Source organism: Cibotium barometz, chromosome 7 (assembly GCF_041138505.1).
Source record: "Cibotium barometz isolate CiBa-2024 chromosome 7, ASM4113850v1, whole genome shotgun sequence".
NCBI lineage: Eukaryota > Viridiplantae > Streptophyta > Polypodiopsida > Cyatheales > Cibotiaceae > Cibotium > Cibotium barometz.
In genome coordinates this window covers 13,298,428-13,316,876 of record NC_141052.1, presented here as the reverse complement: position 1 = coordinate 13,316,876, position 18,449 = coordinate 13,298,428, and the positions used below count along the sequence as shown (strand labels likewise).

General features: G+C 43.6%; 2 protein-coding genes and 1 pseudogene across 9 annotated transcripts; 1 reads left to right on the top strand and 2 right to left on the bottom strand.

Moving 5' to 3' along the window:
* The first annotated feature begins 4,953 nt into the window (after positions 1-4,953).
* LOC147636698 (uncharacterized) lies at positions 4,954-8,895 on the top strand. Of its 4 annotated transcripts, none has more exons than XM_086800176.1 (6): positions 4,954-5,087; positions 5,178-5,310; positions 5,657-5,931; positions 7,155-7,470; positions 7,590-7,835; positions 8,504-8,895. In XM_086800176.1, the coding sequence occupies exons 1-6, from the start codon at positions 5,069-5,071 to the stop codon at positions 8,640-8,642; spliced, it is 1,128 nt and encodes a 375-aa protein (XP_086656302.1). In that variant the 5' UTR covers positions 4,954-5,068; the 3' UTR covers positions 8,643-8,895. The 4 variants fall into 4 exon arrangements, with proteins under 4 accessions (XP_086656302.1, XP_086656301.1, XP_086656304.1 ...); XM_086800178.1 differs by lacking the exon at positions 4,954-5,087 and adding an exon at positions 5,378-5,494 and having other exon boundaries at positions 5,110-5,310; XM_086800175.1 differs by lacking the exon at positions 4,954-5,087 and having other exon boundaries at positions 5,109-5,310.
* On the bottom strand, positions 5,798-17,384 carry LOC147636696 (pentatricopeptide repeat-containing protein At3g26782, mitochondrial-like). Of its 4 annotated transcripts, XM_086800180.1 has the most exons (3): positions 16,671-17,384; positions 13,940-14,011; positions 5,798-5,913 (listed from the first exon to the last, which is right to left on the bottom strand). In XM_086800180.1, the coding sequence occupies exons 1-2, from the start codon at positions 17,187-17,189 to the stop codon at positions 13,958-13,960; spliced, it is 573 nt and encodes a 190-aa protein (XP_086656306.1). In that variant the 5' UTR covers positions 17,190-17,384; the 3' UTR covers positions 5,798-5,913; positions 13,940-13,957. The 4 variants fall into 4 exon arrangements, with proteins under 4 accessions (XP_086656306.1, XP_086656305.1, XP_086656307.1 ...); XM_086800179.1 differs by lacking the exons at positions 5,798-5,913; positions 13,940-14,011 and adding an exon at positions 8,721-8,821; XM_086800181.1 differs by lacking the exons at positions 5,798-5,913; positions 13,940-14,011 and adding an exon at positions 16,379-16,516.
* LOC147636697 (pentatricopeptide repeat-containing protein At4g13650 pseudogene) lies at positions 14,019-16,446 on the bottom strand (annotated as a pseudogene). The gene is made up of 2 exons (XR_015266196.1): positions 16,313-16,446; positions 14,019-16,212 (listed from the first exon to the last, which is right to left on the bottom strand). The product of XR_015266196.1 is annotated as a pentatricopeptide repeat-containing protein At4g13650 pseudogene (transcript).
* Positions 17,385-18,449: the final 1,065 nt, after the last annotated feature.

Sequence of the window (18,449 nt, the reverse complement as noted above, 5' to 3'; positions counted from 1 at the left end):
ATGATTGTTTTATGTCAAGAATGCTGGGAAAGCATTTTGATCGTCTTGTGACTGAGGTCGTGGAGACCTATCTGTTAAAGTTGCGTGGCAAGGTCGGCCGAGGTCTTGACCAGCCTCGCTTTGATTTAAATGGTGAGCTTTCGGTACAGTGGATGAGGGACCAAGGAAGCAGCCTATGAGTGAAGCGCTAGGTGACCTGCAAACGATCCTAGAGGGTGTTGACCATACGGTGCTCGGGCTCTGGGTCGTCGAAGATACCCACAAGTACGTCGGGGAAGATATTGGAATAAGGAGTAAGAGTTGTTTTCTGAATTCTGGCATGGAACTGGTTGATTAAACTTGCTGGTCCTCAACGGATGAGTCCATGGCTCTTTTATATGGATCTCTTGGTTGATCTTGCTGATCTTCAACGGAGATTCCATCTGGATATTTTTATGTGATTATATTGTCGGGTACTATGAGCTAGGAATTATTGAAAAGGCCCCTGAGTGAACAGGTGGTGAGCGTTATGGTTGCCAATGATGCCATAGGTACACCGATGAAGGAATGAATTGGAAATTAGGATTCAGCTGGATAATTAGAGGATTATGATCAGTAATACTATGGTTTCATTAAATGATTGTTTTAAAGATTGTTGAATCTATGAAAAAGGCAAGTTCATATTGGGTGTGTAAGTGGTGTAACTAGTTTTATGTTTGCATGAATATCCGGCTAGGGGGCCTGGGAACTCTTTTCCCTGGTACCCGGGACAAAACCTAACCAAATTCCTAATTGGATCCCATCACTACAGTGGTTGGGCAGGTTGCTAACCCATGGGACTGATGGGGTTAGGCTGGATTGATTGATCCGTAAATCGAGACTCAATTTTTGTATAGTACGATAGATGAGGTAAATCCTAGATAAAAATTACTCTATGGAAAAGAATCAATGGCTATGCCTCTCAATGAGTAAAAAAGCGTTGGTCTCTATGATCCAAGTACAATCTTTTCCCTGATGTGACTATGGGACTTACGGGTTCGATCAGATCAGTTCAGTTAGTTCAGGCTTTTGACTACATTAGAGAAAAGTTATCCTGGAGGAATCGCCCGTGCTTTCCGGGCAAGGGAAGTTTTTTCGAGTTCGGTTTTGGAAGAACCGATAGATTAGTCTCTTGTCTGGATATCCGTGGGTGAGGCCCCGAGTGTGGGACCCTGCCCCGTGCAAGAAGTGCTACTTCCGCTGCTAGCACCCCCAAATTCGTTGCGCAGTGGGGTCAGGGGTCTTACATTTAACGTCCATGCAAAGCATATGTACAAATACACCAGCTTCTCTACAATCCTACAAAGTGCATACAATGTGCATATGTGCACTCTGGATAGAGGAATATCAATCACTGCTTTGAAATCTTTATCTTTTAAATGCCTATCAGGAGCTTTGTTCCATAGTACACGATCTAAATTCTTGGCACTTGACATGCAATATAGACATGGACTCTTTGCATTTGCACCTTTACTTATGTTATACATGCATTTTAGAGTCTTCAAATCACCAGCCACCATGTGCCATTCCACTTTATAGTCACCGAACCCAGGCACATGAAGGGCCTTTCCATTTCTTTGCTCACTAATCAGTGATGGAATTGTATTTTGATAAAACACCCAATGTAAAATTTCAAAGTCTTCTTTATCCACCTGTGTCATTAGGAAGAAGCTCATGTTTAATACAAGTTTCGTGTTTAAATTATTTCAACGTAATACACAGTTATATTCAATGATAAAGAAGATACCTCAAAAGATCCAAACGGCAATATGTTATTCTCTGATTGAACCACTGAAATATCTTGCATCATCTTTTGTAATAGATGTGTGTAAGGCCCTATTCATTAGAGTGATAGTAACCCTCTCCATTTTTCTGTTCTTTAAAATCTCACACTCATCCAGGTTCAAAACAAATTTTAGAACTCCTTCACATTCTTCTTGACTAATCTCAAAGAACTGAACTCCGTACCTAAGCAAAGCTTCAAGATCAAAGAAAATATTGTTGTGATGGTTAAAGAGTACCTCTCTGTCTTTAGCAGACGAATGTTGCTTCAAAATGTACTCGTGAACCAAGCTTCTCAAACACCTCTGAGTTCACATGTTCTCGTGCAGACTTTACTTGCCTTGGTTTTGGAAGTAACGAACATTTATGCTTCTTACTTCTTTGAAATTTCTCTGCTAGTGCCTTAAACAGTATACTATATGCTTTCTGAGAGATGCCAGTCTCATCCAGCATTGCTTGCACCTGAGTTACATTGAGCTGGTTCTTGTTCATAAAAGAAGACACATGCTTCTCATTGATTTTTTGAAACTTCTTTTGATACAACATCTCTTCCACTATTCCTTTTGGTACCAAATGACTATAATGAACTCCAGCTTCGGAATGTACTTTGGACTCTGGATGAAGTAAAGATCTAAAAATAGAATAACATCAAATCTGATTAATTATGTCTAGTTTTAAACAAAGAACCTAATCTAAAAAGAGAAATATATATGAAACAAGAGTTAACATTACCTTACAGTCTATACTCGCTTCTTCATCCCTCCACTTCCAAGTTTCATTTTCTCTATGTTGCAAAGTTGCCTTCTTCTTTTACGTGGCCCCAATGCTGTGTCCTTTCTCCTTAAAGCATCAATCTTTTTCTCCAAGTCTTGAATTGTTTCTTTGTTTGCCACCCATAAGCTTCTCTGCATACAACCCCGGGGGGTTCACCTAAAAGTATGTAAGTGTAGCACGTCAGTTCATCTAAGAGGGGTATTTAAATTCCAAAAAGTTACAGGTTTACATATACAGGAGGGGCTTTTTTATCCAATTTTGAAAAAAAGTTGTAAGTTTCTTAAGAAAGAGGGGTCATTTTATTAGCCTGTGACATGTAAGTAGAGGGGGTTTTTTATTACCTCTTGAACGCACGTGATATGCAACATTTTTTAAAGGTGAACCCCCCGAGCATACAACCCATTTAGTTTTTTTATTTCAGTTGATTCTAGCATATGATCCACCATAGCTCATCACATTGTTGCAAATTTAACATGGTATCAGAGCCTAGCCTAGAATCCATCAAGTTTATGAGCCCATTATCTTGCTAATCACTTGGCTAATGAGGATTAGTAGATAATTAGATTTTTTAACCTCTTTTTCAAGTAGTCTCTACACCCCCAGGCAGTGGAGGGGTTTGATCTCCCTCTAGGAGAAACATTAGGGCAAAAGCTCTTAGCCACACATAGCCATACCCAGTCGGTTCCATAGAAATTCATGAAACCGCCGCCGATGCAACCGACGCAAGCAAGAGAAAATCACGATTTTTCCAGCTCATCTTTTTCTAAAGAAATTGGAGATCTTGTCTTCCACAGATGCAATGGCTCTAATTCCTCTTAGCCCTAGGGGTTTTCAAGGGTGCTCTACAAGATGGTGAAGACAGTTTTTGTCAAAAAAAAAACCCAAGCTTTCTGAGAGAAAAAACCCAGGCCCCATCCCGTGGCAACAAGCTCACCACCACCGGTGTGATATGGCTTAGGTTTTCTTTTTTCTTTTTTTCTTTTTTGATTTTCTAAAATTTGATTGTAGAAGAGAGAGAGAGAGAGAGAGAGAGAGAGAGAGAGAGAGAGAGACTGGGAAAAGAAAACTCAAGCCCCATCGAAAGTGGCAAGCTCACCACTTTGTACAGGGTTTGGGTTTTTTTCTTTAAATTCCATACAAAATGGTGAGCTTGCCACCTCCAATGGGGCTTGGATTTTCTTTCCCCCCCCCTCTCTCTCTCTCTCTCTCTCTCTCTCTCTCTCTCTCTCTCATTTTAAAAATTATAAAAAAAGTGAAAAAAGAACCAAAAACCTTCAAGTCCCTTCTCTCTCTCTCTCTCTCTCTCTCTCTCTCTCTCTCTAATCGTGTGCGTCTTTCACATGCACCCATCTCCTTGCATATATATATATATATATATATATATATATATATATATAAGCTCAACATTTATAGATGAAGGTATTGTTCCCCAACCTAGCCTAGCCCCCCTCCCCAACCCAACACCTCTTCCCTCTCTATACAAAACTAATTTGAAAATTGCTTGTGGTGGATAGAGAGAGAGAGAGAGAGAGAGAGAGAGAGAGAGAGAGCTATCTAAGTATATGCAAAGAGATCACCATCTCATTTGAAGTTTTAATGTTTGAATCGAAGCAAATACACCAAGCATTTGTGCATGTACTCATGGAGGGGTGCACTACCAATGAAACATGGGGGTTGGTGGAGGTTGAACAAACAAGGGAGGAGCCGCAAGGTCCAAGTCTAAAACCTAGTGAAATAGTAAGTTATCCTTACCTAATGTTTTTAAACTATGAAAAAGCTTAGATTATTAGAGAATAATGGGATATAGATCTTGGTAAAATGAGGGTGTAATGTGCTAAGGTCTTATGTGTGGACAATAATGTTAGTATGGTGTAATGTGCCACTTTTAATAAACAATAACTTTACATTTCAATGAAGAACCTTACTACCCTTGGCCAAGGTCTAGAGATCAAGTCATGAGGGGCATATATAGAGGATCAAATTAAGGATGGTTAAACTTATAATTTGAAGGATGGGGCCACACATAATGGCTCCTCTTCATTCCACTTATTAATTTGCAAGGCTAGGCGATTGATTTCTAAGGGTTCCTTTGTTGTTTTGGATTTGATGTCTTTAAGAGGCTTTAAGGTTGTTTTAAGCTTTTCAATAACTAAGGAAAGTTTTGGCTTTAAGGTTGTTTTAAGCTTTTCAATAACAAAGGAAAGTTTTGTATTGCAAGGGTCACAACAAGCTTTTTGGATTTGATGTCTTTAAGAGGAAAGCTTGTTTTAAGCTTTTCAATAATAAAACTCCAATGAAAGGATAAAACATTACACTACCTAACATTTTTGTTTTTTTTTTTAATAGACCAATAATTATAAAACCATCCCACCAACAGAAGTGGTGGACAAGCTCAAAGCTTAATCAGTGAGTGCTAGGTAGTGGAGAGGGTGGTGTGAATGGGTCCCACAAGATTTGCTTGGCTTGGCCGCCACCCTATTCTGCCCAGAAGCAAATGCGACTGCATACCACCAGTACGTGAATCTCCCACAGACATGTTTATATTATGATGATTATTGCTAAGCCTATCACTAACGGTACGCCTTTTGCTTTACACTGTTTAGCATCTCTTAAAGTCAAATTAATGGCTTCCCACAGACAATTATCCGCAATTTGGAGCACAATATTGGGCCTTATCTTCACCTTGGCAACCTCGCAAGATCAATATACTTCTATTGTACCGCCTGATGGGAATGAGTGAGTCTACAAAACCTTCTGATTTTAGACCTGATTAGCACCTAAACTCTCATTACCAATGGTACAGCTGATGCAGCGTTGCATACAATCAGCTCAATTGTTATCTAGAGTTGGGATCATGATCGTGATTATGAACCTAAAGAGGACCTAGATTAATGGTACAGCTTATCAAAATTGCATACAAGTATGTTAATTATGATCCAGAGTTGTTGATTAGCATCTAATCTCTTAATGAGCAATGGTGCAACTGATCAGAATTGTATATAATTACGTGAATTATGATCTAGAGTTGCCATTATGACCGTGATTATGAGTTTTGAATTATTTTGTTTTTGCTGTGGATCAGCCCAATTCTGTCCTTTGTAGGCAAGGGTGTGCAGATCTACCAATGCTCTTATTCACATTTATCAGCAGTAAATGGGTTATCATATGAGTACCAAGGAGCAGAAGCTGAGCTGTTTGCCTACACTTCTGATGAAGATAACAAAGTGCATTATAAGAGCAGATGGGGCTACCATTATTTTCTCCCACACCCGGATGGAGGAGGCGGGAAACCGACTTTCTCTCTTCTTGCCTCCCCTGCAGACAATGAGAGCTCCATACCTACAAGCACAGCCACATGTAAGCGCAATCCCTAATCTCTTTGCAAAAATAAATGAACCCCAAATTTGCAAAATCTAAAACCCAGTCTCGTTGGCCTAGATTGTCACTAAAAAAAAAGGTTATGGTTATTGCTTGCATTCACATGAGATGGTTTTTAAATAAGGTTTATCTGTAGTATTTACACTTCAAGTCACCCAAAGGATTGTTGCCCCCCCCCCCCCTCCCCCCCCCAAAAAAAAAGGATAAAATTGCCTGTATGCATAAGGGATGGAGGGAAGTTTATAGTTTTTTAACTTAAAAATAATAATATGAAGCCAAATTCTAAGCCTTGTTGGCAGCAAGAGGGCCACCAAAACATACCATCTATGCAGTATACAAAAGACATACACAGTCCATCATAACATACATATTATCTTTTATAATTAGGCAAGGTTGACACTTTGTAATTTTTCTTTTCTTCTCATGTATTTGACTTATAGTCAGTTTGTGAAAGTTTGTCGTAGATTTATCCAATATATATTTCACAAAAACATCTAACACGTTATTTTTTTTCCCATGTTACGGGGTTTTCTTAGAAGTGATGTCTTCACAAGAGATGATTTCAACCCTTGATAAGACTTAATCACTGCACAAACCAACATACATGCACAATCTTTAATCTCCTTCTCATGCCTGATTACTCTAAAGATCTGTTGTTTAAAGCACAGTTAGTTTTAGCTTTAACTATGCTCTTATTATTATACAACATATAAAATCATTTTGTTCATCGTTTCAAATATGCACGCATGATCATGCCCTTGTCACCATACAGTTAGATTAATGCAATTGTGGGATGTTTCAACATGCATAGTTTTGAGCGCTTTTAATTTGAGTCCTAATCACTCTATAGAGCATACCATCTCAAGAAGACTGCAATGGTAGGTTGTGAACATGCATACTTTGTAACTCCTAATCACATTGTCAATATCAAACAGATTAATTGTTTCAAACATTAATCATGCGTTCCCATGAAAACTATGTCAAATTTTGATCAACTCTTAGCATGACCTTTGAAGCCATGTGAAGCATTATGCCTGATTATGCTGAGCATGAAAACTTCTTAACTTTTTGGTTAATTTGGCTATTAACTACACAATTTGCCAGAGATTCTCTATGGTACAAATCGTTCCTTGTAGATTTCTCAATCGCTGATGTTGTTGCAATAATGCAAGATTAATAGTGCTAATCTACCTTGATTGCAGTTAAGATGATATCAAGTGTTGCTGCTGCTAATCCAAAGAAGGACATTCCAAGTTTGCTGTTGAGGGCTACTTCACACAGTGGCAATGGACCTTTAAGCATGGTGTCCTATGCTCAGAGGATAAACACCTTGGGAGGGGCTGCCCCAGCAGGCCATTGTCAGATGGAAGGGGCATATGTGAGAGTACCATACAGGGCCCAATACCGGTTTTGGTCACAGGTTCAAATCCCGTCCACCAGCACGCCTGCAAGCATCATGGTCCCACCAGGCCATGCATTGCTGGCCTCCTTCTTTGGCCAGGGTTTCCAAATTTACAGGCAAGTGCTCAAAAAGATTAACAGTGCACCCCTAATCTTCAACATTTTACATTCAGAATTGCAATCAGCCTCATGGATAGTAACCACCCATAGTTGGAATTTTCTCTTTACATGAACAGATATGATGGGTCCAAGTGGGTATTGTCCAATGTCAGTGCTGTTTTGTCCACTCTGCCGGGGAACCCAGCTGTGGGCAGGCATTACTTCTTGGAAGGACAAGACACTGCAAGGGGACAGCCCCAACCCACTTGGGAGTTCTTCTCCCCTCGAGGCCATGTCTCAGCGACACCCATTCAAAAGGCCCAGAAGACCCCGAATGACATTCCCTGGCTCTTAGCACAAATGACAAGCTTTGTGGGAAAGGAGTGAGTGATTAGTTTTTGTTTGTTTCTGACCTATATTTATGAAACATTTGCAAATTCTGCATCTTTTGCAACCCTCTTATGAAAAGGGGCTTCAATATCTGCTTCTCCATTGTGAGTGTAAAATTTTTACACATTCAAGCATCATTCTCACTCCTTTCTTTCCAATAAAAAAACAACACATTGATGTCTCATGTGAGTGGGCACGTAAGCTTACACACCACATTTTTGCACATTCAAGTAGCTCTCTTTTTTATATTTCCACAAACATATCCGAGTCTCATGTGAGTGAGCACATGAATTTTTGCACAATCAAGCAGCGTTCTTTCTTAAGTCTCATGTGAATTTATGCATACAAATTGCATGCCCTGCATTTTACAAGTAAAGCCTTTCCCGTATTCCCCACAAAATGTTAATGCCTGTTAACCTGTTAATTCACCTAAATGAAAGAGGCTTTCTCAATGCAAACGATATAAAGCAATGGTTTTGTGTGAGGACTTCCGCAAAATCTACACATGATGGACAATAGCTTTGTTATACAAACTGTTGTGGAATGGCCAAAACTTGTACATAAATTTTATCCCCACCGAGTTTCTGTGTAGAACTAGGCATTAATCTCGTCCACATTTTGTAGAATAAGGTCTTAACCTTGCTAATTAATTTTTTTGTAGGAGCTTTGCATCCAGGGTGGCTTATGTGCAGAGATTGTCTACAAGTGGAGGAACTGCTCCCACATCAAGTGTAGGCGCAAAGTCAGGAGACATTTATCAGTCTCCATACTGTGCTATATACAGCTTCTATGGAACTTAGGGAGACGTGCATCAAATGTGTGGAATATTTTATTAGTGAAAAAAAAAAACTCAAATGGCTACAGAAGCCCCAATTAGTATTCTCATGTGCCTTACGGATGTTCTTAAATGCTATATGGGACCACAGGCAGTCTTGAAAGGGCCTTGTATCATTGTCCAGCTCAACAAAAGGAGGTCAATCTGAAATTTGAGAATCATGATTGTTCAGACAGACCTTTACAGATAACAGGGTACTAATAAAAGACATTCATAGCTATGAGGTATTCTTGTGATCATTGCATGAACTTCAGTAACTAAAAAACTGGGTTTCAAATCATTTTGTGATTAAAATCAGGTAAAATTGCTCCTCAACTCTTCTTTTCCTATGGAACAATAGAAGCTTCCTCTCTTGCACATAAAGCAGCCTGTAAATCTCTCTCTCTCTCTCTCCCCCCCCACCCCCACCCCCACCCCCGGTGAATGAAAGTCAAAAGCCTCCCATTATCTTTAATGGCAGCAAATAAGGCCCGCTAGCCTTCACCTGGTGTAGGCAGAAAAGGTTGTTAGAAGTCATCTCCTGTCTATTTGTATACACCAGGGCCTCTGTTGTGGGTGTGCCCGCCCGTATATCATTTTTCCACACTCCCCGTATTTTTTCCCTATTTTTCCCATTTTTTCCTAGTGGCTGGAGGGCTGCCAGGTGATGCCAGGAGCACTCTGAAGCTGGCCGACTGCATCTGTAGCAGTCGTGGGCTGTCTGAGTGCTGGCCGACTTGTTCTGTGCAGACGTGGGGCACCAGATGCTGGCCGACTGCTGTTTTTCAGCAGTCGTGGACATTTGTCTAGTCGTGGGCACTTTTTAGTGCTGGCCGACTGCCCTCATGGGCTTGTATATATTGCCCCCCATCCTCCTCCACTTTCTCATTCAGTTATCTCCGGGATCTTGTGTATAGAGAAGAGTTTACACACATCTCTCAGTGTTTCTTGTGCTGATTATTTTCTGCAGTCTACTTGCTCTTGTCTACCCAAGTTTGGATATCATTTCCGCTGCATATTCTGACATGGTATCAGAGCCCTAGGCTCTAGCAGATCTTGGGCGTTTTTCTGAGCAAGAGGGGGAGCAACAGGTTGCTGATCGGTGGACTGTTTCGGGCTGAACGGGAAGTGAAGGTGCAAGAGGAAGGCGGGCAGAGGGGCTGGACAGCCACTTGCATATATTCTGATTTTCAGATTTTTTCCCACCCACCCACCCTTTCAGGTTACTCTCCGAGATGGCGGATTTACTCGAGATGGCAGAGAAGCACGTGAAGATTCCGACTCTTCCCACGTTCCCAGTGGATCGGCAGTTGGACGGGTCCAATTATGGCATCTGGAAGGTCATGATGGAGTCAGTTCTGGAGTCATATGATCTTGCTGATTTTATTATCAAAGGGGTGCCAAGGCCGGAAGCTGAGGAAGGGGAGGTTTTATCCGCGAGGAAGGACCGAGAGGCACAGGCACAAATGTGGGACCGTGTCAACGCCAGGGTCCGGTCATTTATATTCCTCAATTGCACACCACAGGTGATCAACCATGTGAAGCACATGACGCTGGCGAGAGGCATATGGGAGCACTTGGCTTCTTTGTACAACAGGGTGTCACCCATGAAGCGGATATCCTTGGAAGTGCAGATGCGGGTTATGAACCCTGCAAAGTCTTCGACGATGCCAGAAATAATTAACAAGCTGCAGGCCCTTCAGCAGGAAGTCCTTCAAGCTGGGAAAGAGATATCGTCCGAAGATATGGCCATCACGTTACTTTCTCACTTGCCTGGTCAGTATTCCGCTTTCTATTCCTCGTTGATCACGAGTGGCAGGCTCAGCACCATTACTTGGGAGGAGCTTGTGCCAATGGTCTTGGACCAGGAGGAACGTTTTGCGAACCCTCCTCACGGCGGAGGTTCAGAGGCCTTAACTGGCCAACGGTCGAAAGGCCGTAATACCAACAAGGGCAAAGGGAAGGCTTCACCAGATAAGTCTTCCGAGAAGAAGCCTGATCCAGAACGAGAGAAGCTGAAGGCCGAAAGATCTTGCAATGATTGTGGCGAGAAAGGCCACTACTGGAGGAAGTGCCCTAAGCGGACAGGGAAGAGTGCTGAGTCCTCAGCCTCAGCTGCGAAGACTCCGGCATTTGTGCACTTGGAGATGGTGGACTCCGATGATTCATCGTCTTCGAGCGAGGAGGCAGTTGGCTTCACCGCAAAGGATACTCGGGAATGGATTCTCGACAGTGGTGCTTCCAGGCACATGACTCCATCCCGTGACTTCTTCCTGGATCTGAAGCGGCAGTCAGGTCGTATCTTTATTGGTGATAACTCCACTATTCCGATTCATAGTGAGGGCCGGATGGAGATCATTCCCGACGGCAAGGGGGGCAAGCATGCTTCCCGTGTTCTTTATGTCCCTGCTCTGGGCTTTCATCTTTTGTCAGTGCATGAGGTATGCAAGACTGGCTTTCGGGTGGAATTTGAGGAGCATTCAGTTGCTCTAAGGGACCGTGAGACAGGCAAAGTTGTTTGGGAAGGCGGTGTGGAGAACGGTATCTACAAACTCTCTGCACTCTCCTCACTGACAGGCTCTCAGGTCGGAGACTTGTGGCACTTTCGTTTTGGCCACTTAAATGTGGATGCTTTGCGGCGCGCCTTCCGGGACCAGATGGTGGTTGGCTTGCCAGATGTTGGTAGTAGGCAAGGACGCTGCAGTTCTTGCATACGTGGTAAGCAGCACAGGGAATCCTTTCCGAAGCAGGCTTCCAGGCGGGCTTCGAAACCTTTGGAGTTGATTCACACTGACTTGTGTGGACCACAGCTGACCATCCTTGGGAGGATCTCTCTACTTCATGCTGCTTGTTGATGATTGTACCAGATTCACGTGGGTCTACTTTCTTTCACAGAAGGACCAGGCTTTTGCTCGGTTCAAGGATTGGCACGTGATGGTGGAGAAAGAGTCTGGATTTCAGGTCAAGACTCTCAGGGCTGACAAAGGAGGGGAATTCTCCTCGACTGTATTCTTTCGGTTTTGTGCAGATCATGGCATCAAGAGGGAATTGGCCAATACCGGATCGCCTTCGGAGAATGGAGTTGTTGAACGTAAGAACAGGACTGTGGTGGAGATGGCGAGGACCATGCTGGAGCATCGAGATCTTCCTCGTCCACTTTGGGGTGAGGTGTGGCGACAGCTGTCCATACCATTAACCGCTCTCCGACGACTTCTGTACCCCATATGACTCCATTTGAGGCATATTTTGGCAGGAAACCCGATGTCTCGCACTTCCGTGTCTTTGGGAGTGACGCGTATGTACATATTCCGAAGAAGCAGAGGGGGAAGCTTGACTCCAAGTCCCGCAAGCTGGTATTTGTGGGGTATAACTCTCTTTCCAAGGGATACAGGTTGTATGATCCAGAGAGGAACGAGATTGTTGTCAGCCGGGATGTGGTCTTTGACGAGCATGTTCCAGCATCCACTGTCGAGGAGCCGCCACTTCTTGGAGATCCAGAGTCTGATGATGATTCCCAGTCTACCACTCCAGTTGATCCACCTCAGTCATCACAGGAGGTTGCCATGCCCGGACCAAGCATATAGAGATACAGTATCACTTTGTTCGTGAGAAGATCTTGGCGGGTGACATCTTGCTACTTTATTGTTCGACGGAGGACAATGCGGCGGACCTCTTCACGAAGTCTCTACCTCAGGCTACGCTCAGGCGGCACTCCAGCTCCCTGGGGTTGGTTACACAGCCAGGAGCTGAGAGGGGGTGTTAGAAGTCATCTCCTGTCTATTTGTATACACCAGGGCCTCTGTTGTGGGTGTGCCCGCCCGTATATCATTTTTCCACACTCCCCGTATTTTTTCCCTATTTTTCCCATTTTTTCCTAGTGGCTGGAGGGCTGCCAGGTGATGCCAGGAGCACTCTGAAGCTGGCCGACTGCATCTGTAGCAGTCGTGGGCTGTCTGAGTGCTGGCCGACTTGTTCTGTGCAGACGTGGGGCACCAGATGCTGGCCGACTGCTGTTTTTCAGCAGTCGTGGACATTTGTCTAGTCGTGGGCACTTTTTAGTGCTGGCCGACTGCCCTCATGGGCTTGTATATATTGCCCCCCATCCTCCTCCACTTTCTCATTCAGTTATCTCCGGGATCTTGTGTATAGAGAAGAGTTTACACACATCTCTCAGTGTTTCTTGTGCTGATTATTTTCTGCAGTCTACTTGCTCTTGTCTACCCAAGTTTGGATATCATTTCCGCTGCATATTCTGACAAAGGTGGTGCCAGCCCTGTAAAAATAAATTGTTATGAAACTTTTTAAACTGAGGATGGCGTCTCTGTGGGTTGGCCATGGTGATCAAGCCGGACGAGGGCCCAAAATCCTGGGGCGTGTGTACATAAGACAAGAAGATTACCCCAATATCGAATGGGGTCCCAACAAAAGGCATCCCAATTCCCATCTTTTCTCTTCCTATAGAGGCAGCCCCCAGATCTGTCTGTGCCTCATGTACAAAGCTTGCTGCTCCAGGAGTTGTCATGTGATGCTGTAGCCTTCTGGAGTCATGACTGCAGTGGGCGACACTTCATCCAGCATAGTATGAACAGCTGCCACTTCAGAAAACAAGTGTACTAACATTTTTTATTCGATGCGCAACCAATTGACTAATTCGACCCTGGTGGAGACATAATTTTCACACCCCTGACACTTGGTACTAGAGTTGAAGGAGTTTCCTTGGAACACCTAACAGACTATTTATGAGCCTTGAAAATTGTTGTGTCTAGTTTACTTGAAGTCTCAATCGTTTCTGGCTCCCTTGCTTCTGAAGACAGGTTTAGGGTTATACAAGCCTAAGCTGAGGATGAAAAATGTCCACCATGGCTACTGTTTGTGCAGAGTGATAGAGAGAAAAGAGATAGAGAGATAACAGCACTAGAGAGGATATGTTGCACGACTCGATAATCTTGTTGATTAGATATATTGAAGCTTACACCATGTACAAGCTTTTATAGCTTGAATGTCTTATCTTTCTCGACACTCTATTAATGGGGCAATGACACTTGGCTAAACCAATGACATCATTGTTCACACACGCTAACACTCATAGGGAGTGTTCACACACAAGAGACTCCGAATACCCAACACGCTAACACTCATAGGGAGTGTTCACACACAAGAGACTCCGAATACCCAACAATCCCTGCTTTGGAGTTAGGGTGGTGTTATGAGGAATAGCTTTCATACTTAAGGTGATTTGGGCTCACCGGCACCACGTGATGCAAAAGATCATAGTGGCCATACCTGACATGACACAACAAATCACATGGAGTTTGACCACACATAAGATTCTTCAGCTTCCATAACTATATATCCCTGTCACTCAAAACAAGGAAAACATAAGAATGGAGCCTTTTATAAAATAAGGCATTACAAACATAAAAGAGAGAAAACACACACAAGATTTGTTTAATTCAAATTTCATGGGGCATCCTAGGAAGAAAACCCTTGACATTTACACATAAATAATCATGAAAAAATAATCTCTCTCGGTGAGAGAATCCTTCAGTACGTGGAGCCCGTAGAGGAAGTCAATGTTGGTGGAGCCGCATGCAGGGAAGTATTGGCAAGGCCTAGGCTGCTTTGGTGGAGTTGAGTAGTGCTGATGCCGAATCTCGGTGCTGCCGAGATGATGCAGGACGGTTCTAATGCCTCTCGTATCCATGGCGGTGATGATAACTGATGCATGAGACATCGATTTTGCAAGAAAATGTCGATTTTTGGGAAAGCCTCAAAATTCGAACATTCTAGGCTCTTCTAATTTGCTAAATTTTTTTGCAGATGGCCAATTTCGGGAAAAGCCCCAAAATGCAAAAGGTACATACCCTTCAATTTTGGCTCAGAAGACCAATTTTAGCAAAAAACCCTAAATGCCAAGCTTTTACAAGCTCTGGCATCCCTTGAGTCTTATGAAGCAGAAAGCTGCCAAGAAACACAGAGATCTCCGAACTTTTTGGACTGGAGAACAATTTGCTGTTTATCACTTTGGTAGTTTGTGATCTCACCTATACGATGACAAGAAGGAACCGAATTTTCTCCATTTGTAGACAATCAGCTTTGTCTTAACACCCGCTCCTTATCAAAAAGTTTCCTGCATCTCACCCTCATCCCACAAGCTGTCAGGTGAATACAATTTTGCAATCCATACACACGGAGGTGCAACACAAGGATCCAGATCAAGCATGTAAGTTGCAGCTCGTCTTCCTAGCGCTGAATCATTATGAACTGTGGATGCACTGAGCAAAGATGACCAATGTGCAGCATTGATTTCAAGAGGGATTTTGGAAATGCAATCCTCAGCCTCACCCAGCCGCCCGGCCCGACCAAGAAGGTCAACTAAACAAACAAAATGCTCTACTGTTGGTCTCACACCATAATCCTCACTCAATGAGACAAAGCAGCTATGGCCCTCATTGACCAGCCCTGCATGACAGCAAGCAGACAGCAAGCTTATAAATGTAACTTCATCTGGCTTCACTCCCTCCTGCTGCATTTGATCAAATAGTTCTAAAGCTTCTTTGCCAAGCCCTTGCTGAGCATAAGCAGTCAAAACCACCGTCCATGAGACCACGTTGTGCGAACACAACTTGTCAAACACCACACAGACATCCTCCAAAGCCCCGCACTTGCCATAGAAATTAATAAGACCATTTTCCACAAGAGAATATGACTGGAACCCAGCTTCAATAATAAGAGCATGTATGTTCCTACCTTCTCTTAATGCTGCTAAGCCAGAACATGCACTTAGAACACTGATAAAGGTGATCTCATCTGCATCATAACCTTCCAGCTGCATTCTTGAGAAAAGCTCAAGGGCCGTCTCACTATCCCCGCGCTGAACATAAGCAGCTGTGATAGCATTCCAAGCAACCACATCAGGGTGATGCATGGCCTGGAAAACTATTTGTGCATCTACTAGAGCTCCACAGCTTCCATACATAGTGATAAGGCTGCTTCCCACAATATATAAAGAAAATCCGCTATGTATAAAGCATGAGTGTATAATCCTACCCTCTCCTAGTGCTTCAGGGTTGCAACACGCACCTAAAACGTTTAGAAAAGTGACTTCATCTGGTTTCACATCGTCCTCCTGCATTTGTTGGAAAAGCTGGAGGGCCTCCTTTCTATCCCCTTTCAGGATGCAGCCAGCAATCATTGCACTCCACAAAACAGCATCACGCTGATGCACTTTATGAAACACAGAATATGCATCATCTAAAGCCCCACTTTTGCCATACATATCAACAAGAGCTGTCACAACAAGAACATCAGACTCCAAACCAATGTAAATAATGCTTGTGTGAGTCTGTCTCCCTTCAACAAGAGATGGAAGGCTGGCACAAGCATTAAGAGCAACAGTGAAGGTAACCTTGTCTGGCTTAATACCTTCTAGCTGCATTTGTTGAAAAACTATCAAAGATTCTTCGTGCCATTCATGCTCTGCATAAGCAGTCATCATAGCTGTCCAAGATATTAAGTTGCGTGGTTGAAGTTTGCCAAACACTGCAGCCGCATCCCTAATGGCACCACATTTACCATACATGGTAAGAAGGGCAGTCCCTACCCCTACGTCCAAATCAAGTCCACAGAGGAGAACTAGTGCATGGATCAGCCTACCTTGGTACACCGCAGTTTGGCTTGTGCAAGCACTTAGAATAGTCATAAAGGTAAGCTCATTTGGCTCCACACCTTCTCGTTGCATACGCCAGAACAGGAAAAGCGCCTCCTTATTATGTTCATGCCTAGCATATGCAGCAATAACTGAAGTCCACGTCACCACGTTGCACAAATGCATTTTGTCAAATGAAGTGCTTGCCTCTTCTACAGCACCACATTTGTCATACATGTTGACAAGAGCAGTTCCGACAGCAATATCAGACTGGAATCCCCATTCAACAACACATGCATGAATCATCCTACCCTCTGCTAGTGAGCCTAGATTACCACAACCACTCAAGATGGTTAAGAAAGTTACCCTATTAGCCTCCATTCCTGCATGATTCATCTCTCGGAAAAGTCGAAGGGCCTCCATGTCATGCCCTCTCTTCACATAGCATGCCATCAAAGCCGTCCAGGAGATGACGTTGCGATTCAACATGTAGTCGAACACTGCACGGGCATCATGCAGAGCTCCACATCTGCCGTACATGCTGATAAGGAGGTTTGCTAGGAACAAATCTTGTTCAAGCCCTCTACTGATGACAAGGTCGTACAGGAGGTTACCTTGTGGCAAGGACATGGAGCTGTCCAGCAGGGATGCAATTTGAAGGCGATCAATGGTACCCCATGTGGATTGTTGGCGCTCTTCAATGGTGCCAGCCTCATGTAAGAATTTGATACCCTGAGAAGAGTTTGTGCAACAAAAGGCAAACCCTTTCTTTGCCCCATGGCATGGAAAGCTGCATGATGGCGGCTTACTAAGAGGGGTGTGTGGCAACCTCGGATATGGAGCTAACAAGCAGCTCGATTTGTTGTCCACGTCTGCCATCTGCATACGGCGAAAAACCACGCATTCGAGATGAGAGAGCTCCTTGAGCGCCAATTGTCAATTAAAGAGCGTCACAGACTTCCCAAGAGGAAGATTAGAATGCCGGATGTTCTAGTAGTGCTTGTTCTGGTGGTTGATGGGGGAGGCTTGTAACTTGGAGATATCGAGTTCGATCCTCAAACTGGACACCTGATTGTTACCTTGCCCAGAGGATATGAAGGGTCCTCATGGAATATTTTGTTCCCTTCTAGTAGTCACCAAAAATTCAAAAAAAAGAAATTAGAATGCCATCCACAACTCGTAGATTAAAGCCCAACACCACCTCCATCACTAGTGTTGGTGGGTGCTGGTAGATTCGAGCCCAATACCTCCATCGGGTGCTATCGTCGGGTTTTTTAGGTAGCCAAAATAGCTGTTGTCATTGGGCAAGCGCCCCCTTTTAGATAAACAAAAAAAGGGGGGCAAAAAAAGTGAGAAGGTTGATGTCTTGATTCAAAAATTTTGCCGAGGATTATGGACTCTAAAGAACGCCATTGGACATGCACCACCAGGCCAACGCGAAATCGATTGCCCATGTTTGCTTTAATTGTGACCACAACATGGTGGTCTAGTCAACGTACCTTGTTGGCTAGCGGATAGATTGGGCGCTAGTCTATTTGTAACCACCCTAAAAGTCCAAAGGTCAAGAGTCCAAGCTCGCATCTAGGTGAGGCCATTCAATTCAAGAGTGCCTAGAGTCCGAGGTCCCCCCCCCCCTTTTTTTGGTCCTCCCTTATAAAGTATCAAACAGGATCTTAGACAAGGTTGTGAATTCCAGAGAGGAGTGGATGGTCAAAGATGTAGTCTGTGTGACAAGACCATAATCCACATGCTTCAGGGCATGTTGGAGATAGAGTTTGGTTGCAAGGTGTGCTTGTGAAGTGTAAAGCCCTTGTGAGTAATGCATGTAGCATCATACATGGGCTATAAGGAAGGTGAACCCCAAATCTTAGGGTGGAACTAGAGATTGGGCTACTTGTTGCCCTTTGATGGTGAGGTTCTTATTGTGATGGTGAAGGTAGTCGAAGAAGAGGAAAATGGTCCAATGGACACCGCAAGAGTCGTTTTCTTGAATATCTTTGGAGGCTCCTACTATATGCTCAAAAAGGCAACGTGTTCTACCATGGACCAGGCTTTTGTCCACCATGCCCCCCCCCCATACAAAGACGTACCTAGATGGATGTCGATGATGAGGCTTGGTGCAAGTGCTAGCTCTTGTGAGTGCCT